Source organism: Pseudonaja textilis, chromosome 11 (genome assembly GCF_049901715.1).
Source record: "Pseudonaja textilis isolate UNSWEBS1 chromosome 11, rPseTex1.2, whole genome shotgun sequence".
Taxonomy (NCBI): domain Eukaryota; kingdom Metazoa; phylum Chordata; class Lepidosauria; order Squamata; family Elapidae; genus Pseudonaja; species Pseudonaja textilis.
This window is the reverse complement of record NC_142000.1, coordinates 21790626-21805652: the sequence shown is the minus strand read 5'-3', so window position 1 is coordinate 21805652 and position 15027 is coordinate 21790626. Positions and strand designations below refer to the sequence as shown.

General features: G+C 51.1%; 2 protein-coding genes across 3 annotated transcripts; both read left to right on the top strand.

Annotated features, from left to right (window-relative positions):
* Positions 1-19: 19 nt before the first annotated feature.
* Positions 20-7012, top strand: MVD (mevalonate diphosphate decarboxylase). Of its 2 annotated transcripts, none has more exons than XM_087940315.1 (10): positions 20-214; positions 914-984; positions 1586-1700; positions 2725-2877; positions 3346-3545; positions 3704-3778; positions 4318-4536; positions 4863-4978; positions 5420-5528; positions 6672-7012. In XM_087940315.1, exons 1-10 carry the CDS (start codon positions 133-135, stop codon positions 6750-6752), a joined length of 1221 nt encoding a protein of 406 aa, XP_087796441.1. In that variant the 5' UTR covers positions 20-132; the 3' UTR covers positions 6753-7012. The 2 variants fall into 2 exon arrangements, with proteins under 2 accessions (XP_087796441.1, XP_087796442.1); XM_087940316.1 differs by having other exon boundaries at positions 647-984.
* A 962-nt stretch (positions 7013-7974) lies between these two features.
* Positions 7975-14451, top strand: CYBA (cytochrome b-245 alpha chain). Its single transcript, XM_087940320.1, is given in 7 exon segments — positions 7975-8090; positions 10156-10225; positions 11939-12013; positions 12629-12712; positions 13286-13367; positions 14129-14208; positions 14210-14451. Coding segments are annotated over 7 exon segments (549 nt in total). The 5' UTR covers positions 7975-8032; the 3' UTR covers positions 14310-14451.
* Positions 14452-15027: the final 576 nt, after the last annotated feature.

Sequence of the window (15027 nt, the reverse complement as noted above, 5' to 3'; positions counted from 1 at the left end):
GGGAGGAGGAGGAGGAGGAGGGGGGACTCGGGCTCCGATCCCAGTAAGGGCGGACTGGGAGGACTGGGACGGGAGCGCGAGCGCTGGGCAGGCCGGGCCGGGGTCCTGCTGAGGAAGGGAACGGCGGTGGTCATGAGTCCGCCCGTGGCCGGAGAGAAGCGGCCGGCTCTGGTCACCTGCACGGCGCCGGTCAACATCGCGGTGGTCAAGTACTGTGAGTGGCTGCGTGGAGCCCGCGAAGGGCCCGGGGTGGTTTTCCAGGAGGGCTGGTGATGCTGGTGAAGGCGGCTTGGATGGGGGACCACCAGGAGATCCCCAGTCAGAGCTGCAGGTGGGATCAGGAGGTGGGGAAATGCAGTGGGGGGGAGAGGAGAGACCGAGGGGGCTCCAAGAGGCTCTTGCTGTCAGTATGATGAAAAAAAAAAACCCTTTCCCTGCAGGAAAGAGGGGCCTGGGAACCCCAAGGAGGCGTGAATCAAGGGCCAGGACGAGCAAGGAGAAATCAAACGAGCCCTCTTGAAGAAGGCTTACAGGGGCCAATTGCTTTTACGAACACGGGTGCCAAATACGGAGAAATTGGTGTCGTAGGCTATAATCTTCTGTACTTCCTTCGCAATAAATATACCTGTGTTGAATGTACCTGTAGACTCTGAAGCAATATGTGGAACGTCTGGTTTTCCATGGTAAACCCTGCTCTGGCAGCCAAATCGATAGAGAGATCAGGAGAAGGAGGAAGATCCTTCACAAATAATAGGTTTGCCTGCAAGCTGTAATTAAAGTCCAGAAAACAGGTTGGAGCGGCTCTGTCAGTCTCCCGATTTATGAGGTTCTCCGTCCGTGGAAGATTCAGGGACCTGTCCTGCGGTGCTGAGTTTGTCCCCAGTTCAAGCCATGTCCTTCTTTCCTCATCCAGGGGGAAAGCGAGACGAAAAGCTGATCCTGCCTGTTAATTCATCCCTCAGCGTCACCCTGCACCAAGATCAGGTTGGTGCCAGACTCTCACAAGTGGCCCGTTTTGTTTGGGGTGACCGACTTCTGCCTGCAGACCGAATGTGGACAGGGTTCCCCAAACATGGCAACTTGAAGACTTGTGGACTTCAACTCCCAGAATTCCCCAGCCAGCATAGTTTACTCTCTTGTAATCCCTTCCTCTGCAATATCTCTCCACTTTAGGAGACTAAGAGAGAGAAAAAGCAGGCATGGCTGGCTGGAGAATTCTGGGAATTGAAGTCCACAAGTCTTCAAGTTGTGAAGTTTGGAGGCCTCTGCCTTAGGACCACTTAAAACCCCTTTAAGAGCTGCAATTTTAACTGAAAATCCTGTCAAGGTTGCTTCTGCTCTTCTTCCTCGTTCATTTCTGGGAGCTGCCCTCTTTGGCTGCCCTAGTGTTGCCACAGCCACTTCATTTAACATTTGGAGGCAGGTGATGAGATCCCCTCACTCATGAACCACTAGAAGAGATCCAGTGGCTTAACGGGATAATCCAGTGAGGGTGGATTCGTGGAACGCCCAGAGGCTTTGTGGGCTTCCTCACACTTGCTCCAGGCTGGAGGTCTGACCTGCCGTGGCTTCTGTTCTGTTACAGCTGAAAACAACCACCACAGCCGCTCTCAGCCGGGACTTCACGGAGGACCGCCTCTGGCTGAATGGGGAGCCGGCTGACATCGAACAGCCCCGTCTCCAGACCTGCCTGCGGGAAAGTAAGCGCAGGGCCGCCCAGCTTGGCTTCTGAATGTTCTGGTGTTTCTGATTCTTTGTTTTGAAGGCCTGAGCACCAGTGAGCAGGGCCTGTTTCTTTTGCCCTGGGGATTTCCACTGGACACAGAAACTGAGTTCAGCCCAAGGAGTCACCTTGCTTTGGACGGCAGAGAGAGACGCTGCATAATTGGATGCTTTTATTATGAAGAATATTTTTTTAAGTGCTTTTCTCTCTAGTAACAGTAGCAAACTTTATTATAGTATTTGACCAGTTCAGAACCCCTAGCCCCCTTAGTGGAGATACCCAGGATGATAGTTGCTGGGTGAGACACAGCATAGAGGAAATGTCTAACCATGTGTTAAGGCAAGGGTCTTCCAACTTGACAGTTTTAAGACTCGTGGACTTCAACTCCCAGAATTCCTTAGCTAACGTGACTGGAGGAGGAATTGTGGGAGTTGAAGTCCACGAGTCTTAAAGCTGTCAAGTTTGAAGACCTCTGGATTAAGCTCTTGGGATTTAAGAGCTGAACAGCAGTGAAGCTTACCAGATGTGGCTGATGCAATAAGAATGAATCAGTATAGCATGGGTATTTCCCTTTAAGACTGGGGATGGGTTCTATCCCTTTAAGAGGTGTTTATATAAGAGGCAGCCATTAGAGGTCATATTCTCTCTCCTTGTGTCCTGTATTCATTGCAGAGTTCTCAGTGTGTAGAGTTAAGAAGTTTGCTTGCTTGTAAGTTATTTTGCCTACCACATATATGTCTGTATATGTCTTGTACATAAACGCTGTTAAATGTCTAGACCTCTGTGTGCTGTGTTTTGATCCTGGGTTGTCTCATAATAACAGTCACACTGCAAACGCTTTGACACCATGTTTGTGAGAAATTCCCCAGCCGATTGCAGACTTTACCAGAGATCCAAACCAATTCTGCAGGGATATCTGTTTCTGCCTCTTTCCCCCAAGCAACCTTAGCTCCCTTCTCTCTCTCATTCTCTCTCTCTCTCTCTCTCTCTCTCTCTCTCAGTCCGTCGCCTGGCTAGGAAGCGCCATGGTGAGAAAAATGGGGGTGACGAGGGGGACCTCCCTCCCCTGAGCTACAAAGTCCACATAGCCTCGGAGAACAATTTCCCCACTGCGGCGGGCTTGGCCTCTTCTGCTGCTGGCTACGCTTGCCTGGGTAAGTGAAGCTGGTCCCAGTGGGGGCCCTGGGGGTCAGACTGGCGGGGGGGTCTTGAGATTCCTGACTTTGTGATTTGCCTCCTTGTTGTGGCTGGGAAGGAATGGCAGCCACGGACAGAAAACGGATGGGGGAGGTTGAGACCCGAAGTGGTGGCTTCGTGGCATGTGGGCTGGGGTTGCTGATTAAAGTCCAGCCAGCCCTGCCTGCTTCCAGGAGGCCCCCTCTAGCCCCCTCCAGGGAGTTTCCACCAAGGCATCCTTGGACTCTGCTGCGTACTGCACAGTGTGCTCTGTGGATCACACCAGCCTGCTGATCCCTTTCTCAAGGGCTGCCAGTTCTAATCTGGGCTGGACTCCGCCTCCCAGAAACATTTATTTGGGGAGTTCTGCCCCCAAACCTCCTAAGGGTGTGGCCCCCGGGAGAAGTTCTGCTGTGGGACCGGCTGCCCTCTCGCTTCCCTTCCAGTCTACACTCTGGCCCAACTCTACGGCGTGGAGGGGGACCTGTCCGAAATTGCTCGCCAGGGCTCTGGGAGCGCCTGCCGGAGTATGTTTGGGGGCTTTGTGCAGTGGGTGATGGGGAGCGATGCCGACGGCAAAGACAGCGTGGCCCAACAGGTGGCGCCAGAGACGCACTGGCCGGAGCTGCGAGTCCTGATCCTGGTGGTGAGTCTGGGTTCCCTACCACGGAAACTAAAGCTGCCTAGTAGTTGGGCCCCGTTGCTTAGGGAGGTGGGGGAGGCAGGGGGCCCCTTCTGCAGGACTGAGCGGCTGATGCTTCCTGCCCCCCCCCATGGCTCCTCTTCCCCCTCCCTCCATGGCAGGTGAGTGCAGAGAAGAAGGCGGTGGGCAGCACGGCCGGAATGCAGACCAGTGTGAAGACCAGCCTCTTGTTGAAGGTAAGAGACACGGCTGCCTGGTCACAGAGCCCCCCCTCCCCCTGATGTCAGGATTCTGGCAGTTACCCCCATTTCAATCCTGAGTCTCGAGCCAAACTTCAAAAGGATTTATTAGGAGTTAACATGCCAGCACTGCCTGGGGGTAGCCAACACTGAGGCACATCATTCATTGTCACCCTTGACCCTGGTTTTCCCCCTACCCCCCTGGCTGTATCGTAATTCATATTCTCCAATGGGACACCTCCATAGCCCAGAGTCATCGGTCATGCTCTCCAGTTAGAATTTTGCACAGCAGAAATTCCAGTCACCTAGTTACTATCTTTGAAAACATTGATGGAATGCACTTTCGGTTTTGCAAGTTGCCCACGCTGCTCCCCCCTCCCTTTCTGTTGGAAACTCTAAAAAGACCATAGAAATATTTTATGAGTTGAGAATCTGGTCCAACCAACCCTCCCCCACCGCCCAAGCGGGAGACTCTACGCCATTTCAGACAGATGGCAGTCCAGTCTCTTCCTGAAAGCCTCGTTCTCCTCTTCCAGCACCGTGCCGAGGCTGTGGTCCCGGAGCGCATGGCCCAGATGATCCAGCACATCCGGCAGAGGGATTTTGAGGCCTTTGGTCAGCTCACCATGAAGGACAGCAACCAGTTCCACGCCACCTGCTTGGACACCTTCCCACCCATCTTCTACCTCAACGACACCTCCAAGCAAGTCATAGCCCTGGTGCACCGCTTCAACGCCCATCACGGGGAAAACAAAGTGCGTGGGGCGCTGTGGCGCCAGGGGTGGGGCATGGGGAACCCCCGGGGCGGGCTGGCGATTCTCGTCTTTGGCCAGCAGGTCAAAGGATCAAACCAAACCGAATCAAATGCTTTATTTGGCCAAGTGGGATTGGACACCCAAGGAATTTGCCTCCGGTATAGAAGGTCTCGTTGTACGTGCAAAACAACCGAAAGTAAAGACGGCAATAATACGGATAGATAATAGTGCTATAGCCATGCAGCAGGGGTAAATACACATAGACAGCCCTGTGTAGAGCAACTATTCCATCTTTTATCTTTTTCCGACCCTGTGCTTGCTGACAGGTGGCCTATACGTTCGATGCCGGTCCCAACGCTGTCCTGTTCCTGCTGGAGGAGACGCTGGAGGAATTTGTGGGAGTGGTCCAGCACACCTTCCCTCCCAAGAGTAACGGAGACCAGTGAGTGAGCCCAGCTTTGCTGCTTGTTTGGGAAGTTAGAGTAACCCCCCCTTGAGCCCCCAATTGTTTTTTAAAAGTAACGGATGTGGTCTTTGTTTATAATCCCTCCTGCAAGTGCTTGTGGTTATTCCCCTGTCTGACACTCTCTCTCTCTCTCTTTTTTTGCGTTAAACAATTTTATTTCTTGATATCAAAAGACTGTTTTCTTTTGGAAAATGTGCTTCAGGTTTTGCTGCCTTTTGGGCTCCTTCGCCTATTTCTTTTTCTTTAATCATTCACTTATTGTTCGATTTATATGCTGCCCATCCCACCGTCCAAAGAGACCGAGCGGCTTGCAATAACACAAACGTAGAAACGAAAAAACTTTTAACAGGAATTAAGGTTTCCCTTACCGGAGGTCGGGGGCACAGATTTTGACTCCGGGGTTTTTTCTCCTCTTAGGTTTCTTAAGGGGCTCCCCGTGAAGGCAGCGACTCCCTCGGAGGAGCTGCTGGCGGAGGTGGTCCGGGATCCTCTCCCAGGAGCCATCCGGTACCTGCTGATCACCAAGGTAGGGGCCTGTCCTGCTGGTGGCATCGAACACGAGGGCACCCTCCCTGCCAGGTGTTGGGGGGCAGCGGGATCAGGTGGCGAGGGGGCTCTGTCCATCCTGAGGACTGGCTTCCATTTTATTGATCCTTGGGGTGAAGTTTGAGGGGTCCTTGGTGCTCTCTGAGCTGGGTTGTTTTCTTGCAGACATTTCATTACCCAGCTAGGCCACATCATCAGTGCTGTAAGGAGTGGAGTTTGCTGTCAGTACTCCTTATACAGCACTGATGATGTTACCCAGTTTGGGTCATGAAAAGCCTTCCAGAAAACCACCAAGCTCAGAGACCACCCAGGACCCCTCATTTCAATCCTGAGCTACAAATATTTGGGGAGATTCACCCTTTATTGGGGTGAAGTGTCTCTGGAGGCCCCGTTAAGTGATTTTTTAACTTTCCTTCCTTCCTCCAATGCTGGTGCTGACTTTTCATCCAGATCAACATTCTTCCCCCGCCACGTTTTTTTTTTTGGCTTATTGGTTCTGCAAAGAAAAACAAATACTAGCCTGCACGTAAAACCCTTGGAGCCCATGGGCTGAAGTGTGGCATAGGTACGGGGTTAGGCTCCTGGGTTTTTTTTTAAAAGACTTTACTTCCAGGTGTGTTTACCCTCATCAGGTGTCCTTGTGGGTCAACCTGCTGCCTAGCCACACCGGCATTTGGGAGATCTTATTTTTGGGCCTAGTGATCAGCCCACCCTCCCTGTACCTTCCCCCAGACCTGGCCATTTAAATCAAGGGCCCCCAAACTCTGCAACTTGAAGACTTGTGGACTTCAATTCCCAGGATTCCTGAGCTAACATGACTGGGGGAGGAATTCTGGGAGTGGAAGTCCACAAGCCTTAAAGCTGTCCAAGTTTGAAGACCCCCTGATTTAAATGCAGGTGGATATAACAAGGAAATCTCGCAGAAAGCGTTTGGGTATTTATTTGGCATTGTTTTTTCATTGCTTCAGTCCCTGTTCAGGTAGATAAATCATTAAACGTTATCAACGTATCAAACGATAAAATGCAACTGATAGTTTTATGGCCCTCTTATAGCCCCTGGCGTTTCCTCCCCCCTGCCTGCTGTTTCACTTCTTCCCCTTTTGGTTTTTTTCTCTTGGTTCAGCCCGGCCCAGGACCTTCGGTTGTGGACGATGGGAGCTGCCATCTCCTGGGAGGAGACGGGATGCCTGCAAGCGGCAGATGAACCAGCTCCTCTCTGGGGCTGCCCCAGAGCCAGCCAGTTGCGGGAGGGAAGTCCGGGCTGACAAGGCGCCTTCGGCTGTGGCCCAAAGGGATCGTTTTGGAGGGTTTTAAACCTGTCCTCATCGCCCGTTTCGTACTCGGCTTCTTGATTCGGCACCTCAAGTCTTGTGACCCCCCTATTTATATCCATTAACACTCTTTCGTTTCTTTGATACAATTTTATTATTAAGAGAGGTTTCTGAAATAAATGAGATCTTGCGCGTGGCTCTTTTGTGGAAAGTTTATCTCGGCTGTGGGCATCCCCGTTTGGGGGGGGGGGGTCTCTGCCCGTTTTCTCACATTTACGTGCTGACTTCCCCTCCCCTCCCCAGAGTAAAAATGCTTGGGGGGGGAGTTCACCACTTTTGACAAGATGGAGCATAAAATTAACTCACGACACACAAATGTTCTCAAGAGAAAAGACAGATGGAAATGTTGTAGGATTCAGAAAAAACAAACATTGTTCAAACTCTTCCGAAAGCAACATTAAAAGGGTCCTGGATTCCCTCCCGGCACAAATCTACCTGCAAAGCCCACCCCAAAAGGAAAGGGAGGGCCCAAAGTCATCTGGGTCAGGGGCTCTCATCCAGCTTGCACTTGAAGCCTTGGCGGACTTCAACTCCCAGAATTCCCCAGCCAGCTTTGCTGGCTGGGAATTCTGGGAGTTGAAGTCCGCCAAGGCTTCAAGTGCCCAAGGTTGGAGACCCTGTTTAGAGCATGAATGTGAATGGAAAGAGGGCTGGAAAGGGGACCCGCTCCTCCAGTCCTTGGGGCTCTCGGTCCCATGATCCCCGACCCACCAGCCACAGGCAGATGGGATTTGGAGTCCAACCTCACCTGGATGGAGCCCAATCCCAGCCCGGGCCCCGCCCAAACCCCAGTCTTGGGGGCTTCAAGGGACGGCAGAAGCCCCAAAGAAGGAGAATAAGGGGCGCTTCCCGGCAGAGCCCACCCGACCAGGCTCCGGCTTTCCGGCCGCCTCTCCTGCCGAGACTCAGCCCGGGGTGGGGGGAGGGGGCGACAGACGGCGGGAGCCGCGGCCGTCCGGCCTTTCCCGGACCCCCCTTTTTCCCCAGCGCCCTCCGAGCGGCGGGGCCAGGAAAGTCCCCGGGGCGTTGTTGGCTGGGCGCCGCCAGAGGAGGAGCAGGAAGGACGTCGCCGCGAGTCCCCCCGCCTCCCCTGCCCGCCTGCTTGCCAGGCTGCCGGCTGAGTCGGGGCGGCGGCGGCGGCGGCGGCGTTGCGATGGGGCGCATCGAGTGGGCCATGTGGGCGAACGAGCAGGCGCTGGCCGCCGGGCTGAGTGAGTCTCGGGGTCGGGGGTCGGGGGGTGACGGAGCCTCTGAGCCGGGGAGGGGAGGGGAGGGGCGCAGGCTTTCTCCCCTCCCTCCTCCCCCCTTTGCGGTTCGGTTCTTGGCGCTTTTTACCCTCTCCCCCGCCCCGCCTTTCTTTTGGTACAAAGTTTCCAAAAGTTTTCTTCCCCCCCTTCCTCCCCTCCCGCCAACCTCCGCTTTTCCCGGAGGGTAAATGTGGGGGGGGGGGATTTAGAACAGAAACGCGAGTGGAAAGAGGGACACCACCCCCTCCCCTCCCCATCTCCCTCCAGGCCTTGGACTCTCGATCCCATGGTCCCCGACCATCAGCCACGGACAAGTGGGCTTGGGAGGTTGAGCCACACCTGGATGCAGGTTGGGCCGAAATGAGGGTCCCGGGGAAAGATGCTGAAAGGTGCAACCCGCCTCTTTCTCTTTCTCCTTCTCTCTCTCTCTCTCTCTCCCCCCACCGTGTGTGCATGTGTGTGTGTGTGTGAGAGAGAGAGAGAGAGAGAGAGATGTGGGGGTGGGGGGTGTTGTGGCTCCGGAGTCATAACAGGGGGCTGTCCAGGTTCAGGTGCGGCCAGAGTTTTCTTTCGCGGGAGAAAGAAATTGTTTGGCAATTGGACCTGGACCCTCAGCGCCATCTGTCCCCCACTTGCTGCAAAGGGAAAGGAACACACACACACACACCCCATTGAACGCTTGGCCCGCTGTGGGTTGCGAGAGAAGAGGAGGGAGGAAGTGGAACCATGAAAATAAGGGGAAGGAAGTTTGGAAGAAGAGACCGGGCCATTGCTGGGGGAGGGGTGTGAGCCCGTCCTTTCTGGCCCGTTTGCTCTTCTACTGGACACTCGCCACTGGGGGGGCGGGGGGAGGAACAAGCTCCATTGGGGGATGGAAAAGAGGGGCATAACCCCTTTTTTCTATCCGAAAAGAAGGCCCCTGCCTGCCCTCTACCCATAATCACAGCTCAGCTTCATGGATTAACACCTGAAAGTTGCTGACTAATTCAACAGGAAGATAACCCCCCCAAGTGACCCAAGGGGCACGGGGGGCGGGCTTAGCCAACTGCTAATTGTTAATATGGAATCATTGTGGTCCCGCCTGAGTGATGAACCGGACAGCCCCGTTGGCCCAGGCAAGTGGACAGGAGCTCATGCCAAGCGCTGGGCCAGATCTTTACCGAGGACAACCTGTGCGCGGCCTCCCCTGTTGACCCTCCGCAGGAGGAGATGGAGGGTGGGGCTGCGCGTGGGAGGGGGCAGCTTTCACTTCTCTCTTTTGGCTTCTCTTCCTCCCTGAAAGAGGTGGGGGCGGGGGGCGAGCAAAGCAACTGCCTGCATTTCCGTGCCTGCACTGAATCCTAACACCCACAGGAAGGGAGCAAAAAAGACCCCCAGCCCAGCCCAGGATCCTGATGCTTCCAGGAGTTGGAATCCCCAGGGAGGCCCCCCCCCACACACACACCACCCTTCCATGCCTACGACTGAACGTTGCAGCACAGAGCATCACTGCCTCCCTCTGCTCCGTTTTATCCTTCCCCACCCTCTGGCCTTAAGCATCCCGGGACATTGGGCACTTCGCTCTCTGGAGGAGGAGGAGGAGGAGGAGGAGGAGGAGGATGGGGGCTGGAGTCCCACCCACCCTTTTCAACCTTCTGACAAGCAAGCTGCAGTTAATTCACTTAACAACTGGCAAGGAAGGCCGTAAATGGGGCAAAACTCATATAACCACTCAGGGAGGGCTGTAAAAGCACTGGGAAGCGGTGTATCTGTCTAAGTGCTATTGCTATAACAACTGTCTCATGTAGAAACAAATGTGGGGATCCTTGTGGTCGTAAGTTAAGCACTACCCGTACATCTGTTTCTTTTTTTTAACAAGGAGATTAAAAGCAAGGCTAAACATGTATATCCACACGATCTGTGGTTTTGCATGGGCTCAGGAGTTGACACATTTTCCCAGTTTGCATAATTTTGGATCCGAAAAATACGCTGTGGATAGAAAGTGAATAATCACAAACAAACAAAAATTCTCTCTCTCTCTCTCTTTTAGTTTTAGTGACCGGTGGCATCGTGGCTGTTTCAGGCCAATTCAAAAGATGGGAGATTGCGGTTTATGCAATGTATCCTTTTGTAAACATATGATAATTGTATAAATTCTATTCCCCTGCAGCCTGCTAGGACAAATAACACCTAGTTGCCTATATCTCTCTTAAAATTATATCCATATTAAAAGGCATCTGAATGTTAAGTTCTGCCTTCGTCATGAAAGCCAGTTGGGCGGCTTTGGGTCGATCTTTCTCAGCTTAACCCAACTCACAAGGTAATTGGTGTGAGGAAAATAGGACGGAGAAGGTGTGCTGGATACGTGCGCTGCCTTGAGTTAGTTGTAAAAATAATGAAGGCAGGATACAAATAAATAAATATTCAACATGGAGAATCAATGAGGATGGCGTTCCAAGACAGAAAGTAGAAAAAATGAAGGAAGCTAGACAGCTTTGCTTCTTGCAGAGTCAGATTGCAAAATTTGGAATGTTTGTGGTTGAAGAATTTGGAAACGTTGTGGCTGTGAGTAGGTTGGAAGAGAGAAGATCAGGTCCTATTGGCCAAAAAGGGTGCAGGAAATTGCATTTTCTCTCTGTTGCTGGTAACTCTGCTCTTCGGGGTTTTCTGCAAAGTTTCAGAGAGGAAGAAGAATGATAAAGGCAAGGCCAGCAGGAGCCCACCCAGATCACGAGGAAGGGAGCCCACACGGGGTGGTTTCACCCACGGGGCCAAAGCCAGGGTTCGTGAAAGAAGACACACGAATCTGGGCAAGAACCTGCACCCCATTTTACCCAATCTGAAGCCATTGTGGATTTTTAGACTGGCAAAATACAAGCTTGATGATCAGCCACAATCTTTGGGAACGTTTCTGCAATAATAAATGTCTCTCAGTTTCCAAAAGAGAAACCGAAAGATGCTTCTTCCAGGAGATGCTGGCAGGAGGACGGTCTCTTTGGCCCCCAACAAGGAGCAGCAAAAATGAAATAGGAATCATGCCAAGATTCAGGTCCCAGGTGTCTTATCACTCGGCCAGCCCAACCCAGCCAGCCGCTTGGCTGGTTTTGCCCACTTTCCAGTCAGTCTGAGGTACATCCAGTTAAGATTACATGCTACTGGGTGGGCTTCAGAAAAAGGGGATAAAAGAAGGGGGTAAATCTCATATCAGGGCCACCAATGGTAGCTATTCCTTGCTGGACTTAGCTACTATCCCTGGACCTCATTGCAATGGGTTGTTAGTAAGTATTATCTTACTGAAATGTTGTTCTGCTATGATGGCTTTTCATGTTCCAAATTGCTCGTGAAATAAACCTCTTATCTCAAAGAAAGTTTTATTGCCTGTGGTTTGTTTGTGTATTTCTTTTACTGAATTATTTTTATAACACTTTCCAACTCCTTCTCCCATCCCCAGGAGATGGGGGCGGGAGGAAGCAGGCCTTATTCTTATTTATTCCTTAAATTTGTATGCTGCCCATCTTGCTTTGCAGGGACTGTTCCCTCTCACTGCCAGATTCATCTCCATAAGATGGTTTTTTTCCTCTTCCTGGTGTTTCTCCCATAGTGGGGATGGCATGGACTCTGGCCAGGTGGGAAATGTATTCTCATTGTCATATCACCTGTGGACCTGACCCTTCCTAAATACTGAGCCAGCTGGTTTCTGCCCCAAATGCCTCCTCCTGCTTAAAATGAACCGCCTGGGTTGTTTCTTGTAGTCCCAAATGGTTTTTCTTTGTCTCGGAGAAGCCTTCAAAAGAATCCTTATTCTTTTTTGTCCTTAACCGTTTTGTCTAAAGAGTCGCAGGGGTGTTTGTTTGCTTCTTGGAGTATCCCCGAGGGAAGAGGAAAAAGGGATCCACTCTGGAGAGGTGGTGAGTATTGCGTTTCTTGGCTGTAGGAAGAAGTTAGTCTGCTGGGAAACATGGCTTTCTCTAAAGCGAAGAGGAAGTTTCTAGTCCTCATGCTGCCAAACACAGAAGGATGTGATTTTTCTCTACTCCTCCCTGCTGCTTAGACCTACAGAGTAAACTATGTAAATGGAGGATGTCCAGATCCATCTGGATCTTTCTAAAGTTGAGTTGAGGGAATCTACAGGGCGAGATTAAGTTAGCTAGCCCTGTTGCATTTATCAAGACAAGAAGGCTAGACAAGAAGCAAGGAGAGAGAAGCAACCTAGAAAAGGAGAAGCTTCCTAATAGTGAAAACAATTCATCAGCCGAACAGCTTGCCACCAGACGTGGTGGGCGTTCCATCACTGGAGGTTTTTAAGAAGAGACTAGACAGCCACTGGTCTGAAATGGTATAGCAGGGCGTTAGACTAGAAGACCTCCAATGTCCCTTCCAACTGTTATCCTGTTATTATTCTGAATCTGATAAATGGAAAAGGGTGTGTTTTTCGGAGTGTCACAGAATGCTTCTTCCCTTGAACTTGGCATCTAATTCTGTGCTTTCTTCTTTGGCTGTCTCTTTATTCTGGTTTCCTGCAGTGGCCAGAAGTATTTCACAGCGGCTGTGAAGAGCTGTGGACCCCTAACGAGGAATTATTATGTCCGGGCCGTTCTCCACGCGTGGTAATTTGCATCCCAACCATTTTCAGACTTGGGCACCGTACCAACCCAGGGCAGGATTTTCAGCTGCAGCTCCCCTGCTCAGGGCGTAAGGTTGCAGGGGTGAATATGAAGGAGGGTGAAGATACTCACAGGTAGTCCTCGACTCAGGGCCGGTTGCTTAGCAACAATTTGACGTTACGACGGACAAAAGCTATTTATGGCCCAGTTTCAAAGTTATGACGTCTGCCTCCCCCTCCCCCACAGTCATGTGACCGCTTCTTAAAACCACATTTATGTCCATTTGCCATATCTTGTGGTCACGTGACTGGGATTGTGACATTCCCCCAGAAATCAATATTAATTTCCAGTTTCTGGAAACCTCCCCCAATGGCTTCACTTAATGACTGCTGCAAAAAAGGTTGTAAAATCAGGTGCTGACCGGGTGTCAGTTGGAAGCTGATTTGATAGCATTGGTGATAGAAAGTTTTCTGGAGAGCCAAACTCAAACCTTGCCAAATGAAATTGTGGTTCTCATAATCGCAGGGGCCGCATTCCTAGCTAACTTTTTTCTCCTTTAAACTTTCCTTTTGGCAGCCTAGCAGTTCCTGCAGGATATTTGCTAGCCACCATCCTTGGCACCGTTTGCCTGGCCATAGCAAGTGGCATCTACTTACTGGTAAGTGGCTGCCAGATAATTGTGCTTTCCATAATTAGTTTTCATCTCCCTTAGTTTTTTTGAAAGAGCCAAGAGAATTTTTATAGAGGATTTTGGACACAGAGAGAGATAAAATATATGAATATATAACTCTGAAGTCACCTGTAGTAGATCCATCCTCCCTTTGTATTCTAAAGGATGCCACCCTTTTAGTGATCATTAATTAGCCACTTAAGATGTAGTGGGTTGTTCATGAGTTAAGTCAGTCTGTCTAGTATTTAATTTAGCCAAAATTGAAGGTAGTCCTTCCAGGTGGCAAAAGTTTACCTGTGCAAGCCTTTGGTGGTCCTCCTGCGCCATCTGCTGGCTGGAACGGGTAGGACACTTAAAAAGAATTTTTTTTAAAAAAAAATGAGGTGTTTTTTTTTGTGAATGAGTTTTTGGTGACAAGAAATGGGTATGTGCATTTTTGGCTCTAAAATGATATTTGTCAAATTAGTATTTAGTTGCTTGCATTTCCAAACCACCTTGAGTGAATACATCAGTGAACAAAGTTTAAAATCCATAGTTTAGCTGGGGAATCCTGGGCGTCGAAGTCCACCAGTCTTAATGCGGCCAAGGTTGGATGCCCCTGCTGTAGCTCTTTATCTCATTGGATCAATTACATTGCACTTTTTGTTCAATTTCTTCCATATATACTTTATCTTGTTTGGGTTTTCACCAGATGTTGAAAGTCAGCGTTTCCTAATTTCGCTCCCTTTCCCTCTGGTTTTATTCTCCAGGCTGCCATACGAGGCGAAGAGTGGCGCCCCATTGAAGCAAAGCCTCCAGAGCGACCCCAAGTGGGGGGCACCATTAAGCACCCCCAGCAACCCACCGCCCCGACCCCCTGCAGAGGCCCGGAAGAAGCAAAAGGAGGAAGAGCCAACAGGCCAAGAAAACCCAATTGAAGTGATTTCTTAGGAGTCTCCCCCATCAGATAGACTGCAGTCGGAGAGGGAGGCACCACTTCCTTTTGACCCAGGCATGGGAGACACCCTCCAGGATTGCAACTGGGGGCAGATCTTTCCCAAGCAGGAGGATGTGGCTCTACCTGAACTCCTGCAAGCCCCTCGGGTGGGAGGTGTCTTCGGTGGTCTTTCTCTTATGTTTCCTCCCTCCCCCCTCCCCCCACCGCTGGTGTGTCTCCCCCCCCCCCATGTATGTTTGAAACAGGCAGGGTTTGCATGCCAATAATTGCCAGGTCACAACTGATACTGAGTTTAAGCCCGGAGGATGAACAAAAACGGAAATTAGTTTTAAGTACACAGACATCAAGTTTTCTGAGGCTGGATTTAAATTTGAAAAGATGTCAAGAAAAGGTGTAAAATTTGAAATGCTGAAATAAAAAATGATTCCAAAGCTTCCCGGATCACATCAGACCTGGCCACACCAGCAAACCTCTCGGCTTCGTCTCTTTCCCCCTTAGAAGAGATCAAGTTGGTCCTATTTGGGGCTAAAGCCCCCCGCCTTCTGTCTCTCCCTGGCGCCTCCACTCCTTCTCTCTCTCTCCTCTTCCTTCCTCCTAATCCATCTTATTTTGACCCCAAGTCGGCCCACAAGAGAGCAGGACTTTTTCAGGGGTCTTACCAGCCACCCCCTGACTTCTGCCCCCCTTCCCCAAAGTTTTTGTCCCACACTC

What these genes read in the sequence shown, in the direction of transcription:
- MVD (XM_087940315.1), top strand. Translation starts at nt 133, where the DNA reads ATGAGTCCGCCCGTGGCCGGAGAGAAGCGGCCGGCTCTGGTCACCTGC. An exon ending in CATCGCGGTGGTCAAGTACT is followed by an intron (nt 215 to 913) that starts GTGAGTGGCTGC and finishes TTCCTCATCCAG; the next exon opens with GGGGAAAGCGAGACGAAAAG. An exon ending in AGACCAGCCTCTTGTTGAAG is followed by an intron (nt 3,779 to 4,317) that starts GTAAGAGACACG and finishes CTCCTCTTCCAG; the next exon opens with CACCGTGCCGAGGCTGTGGT.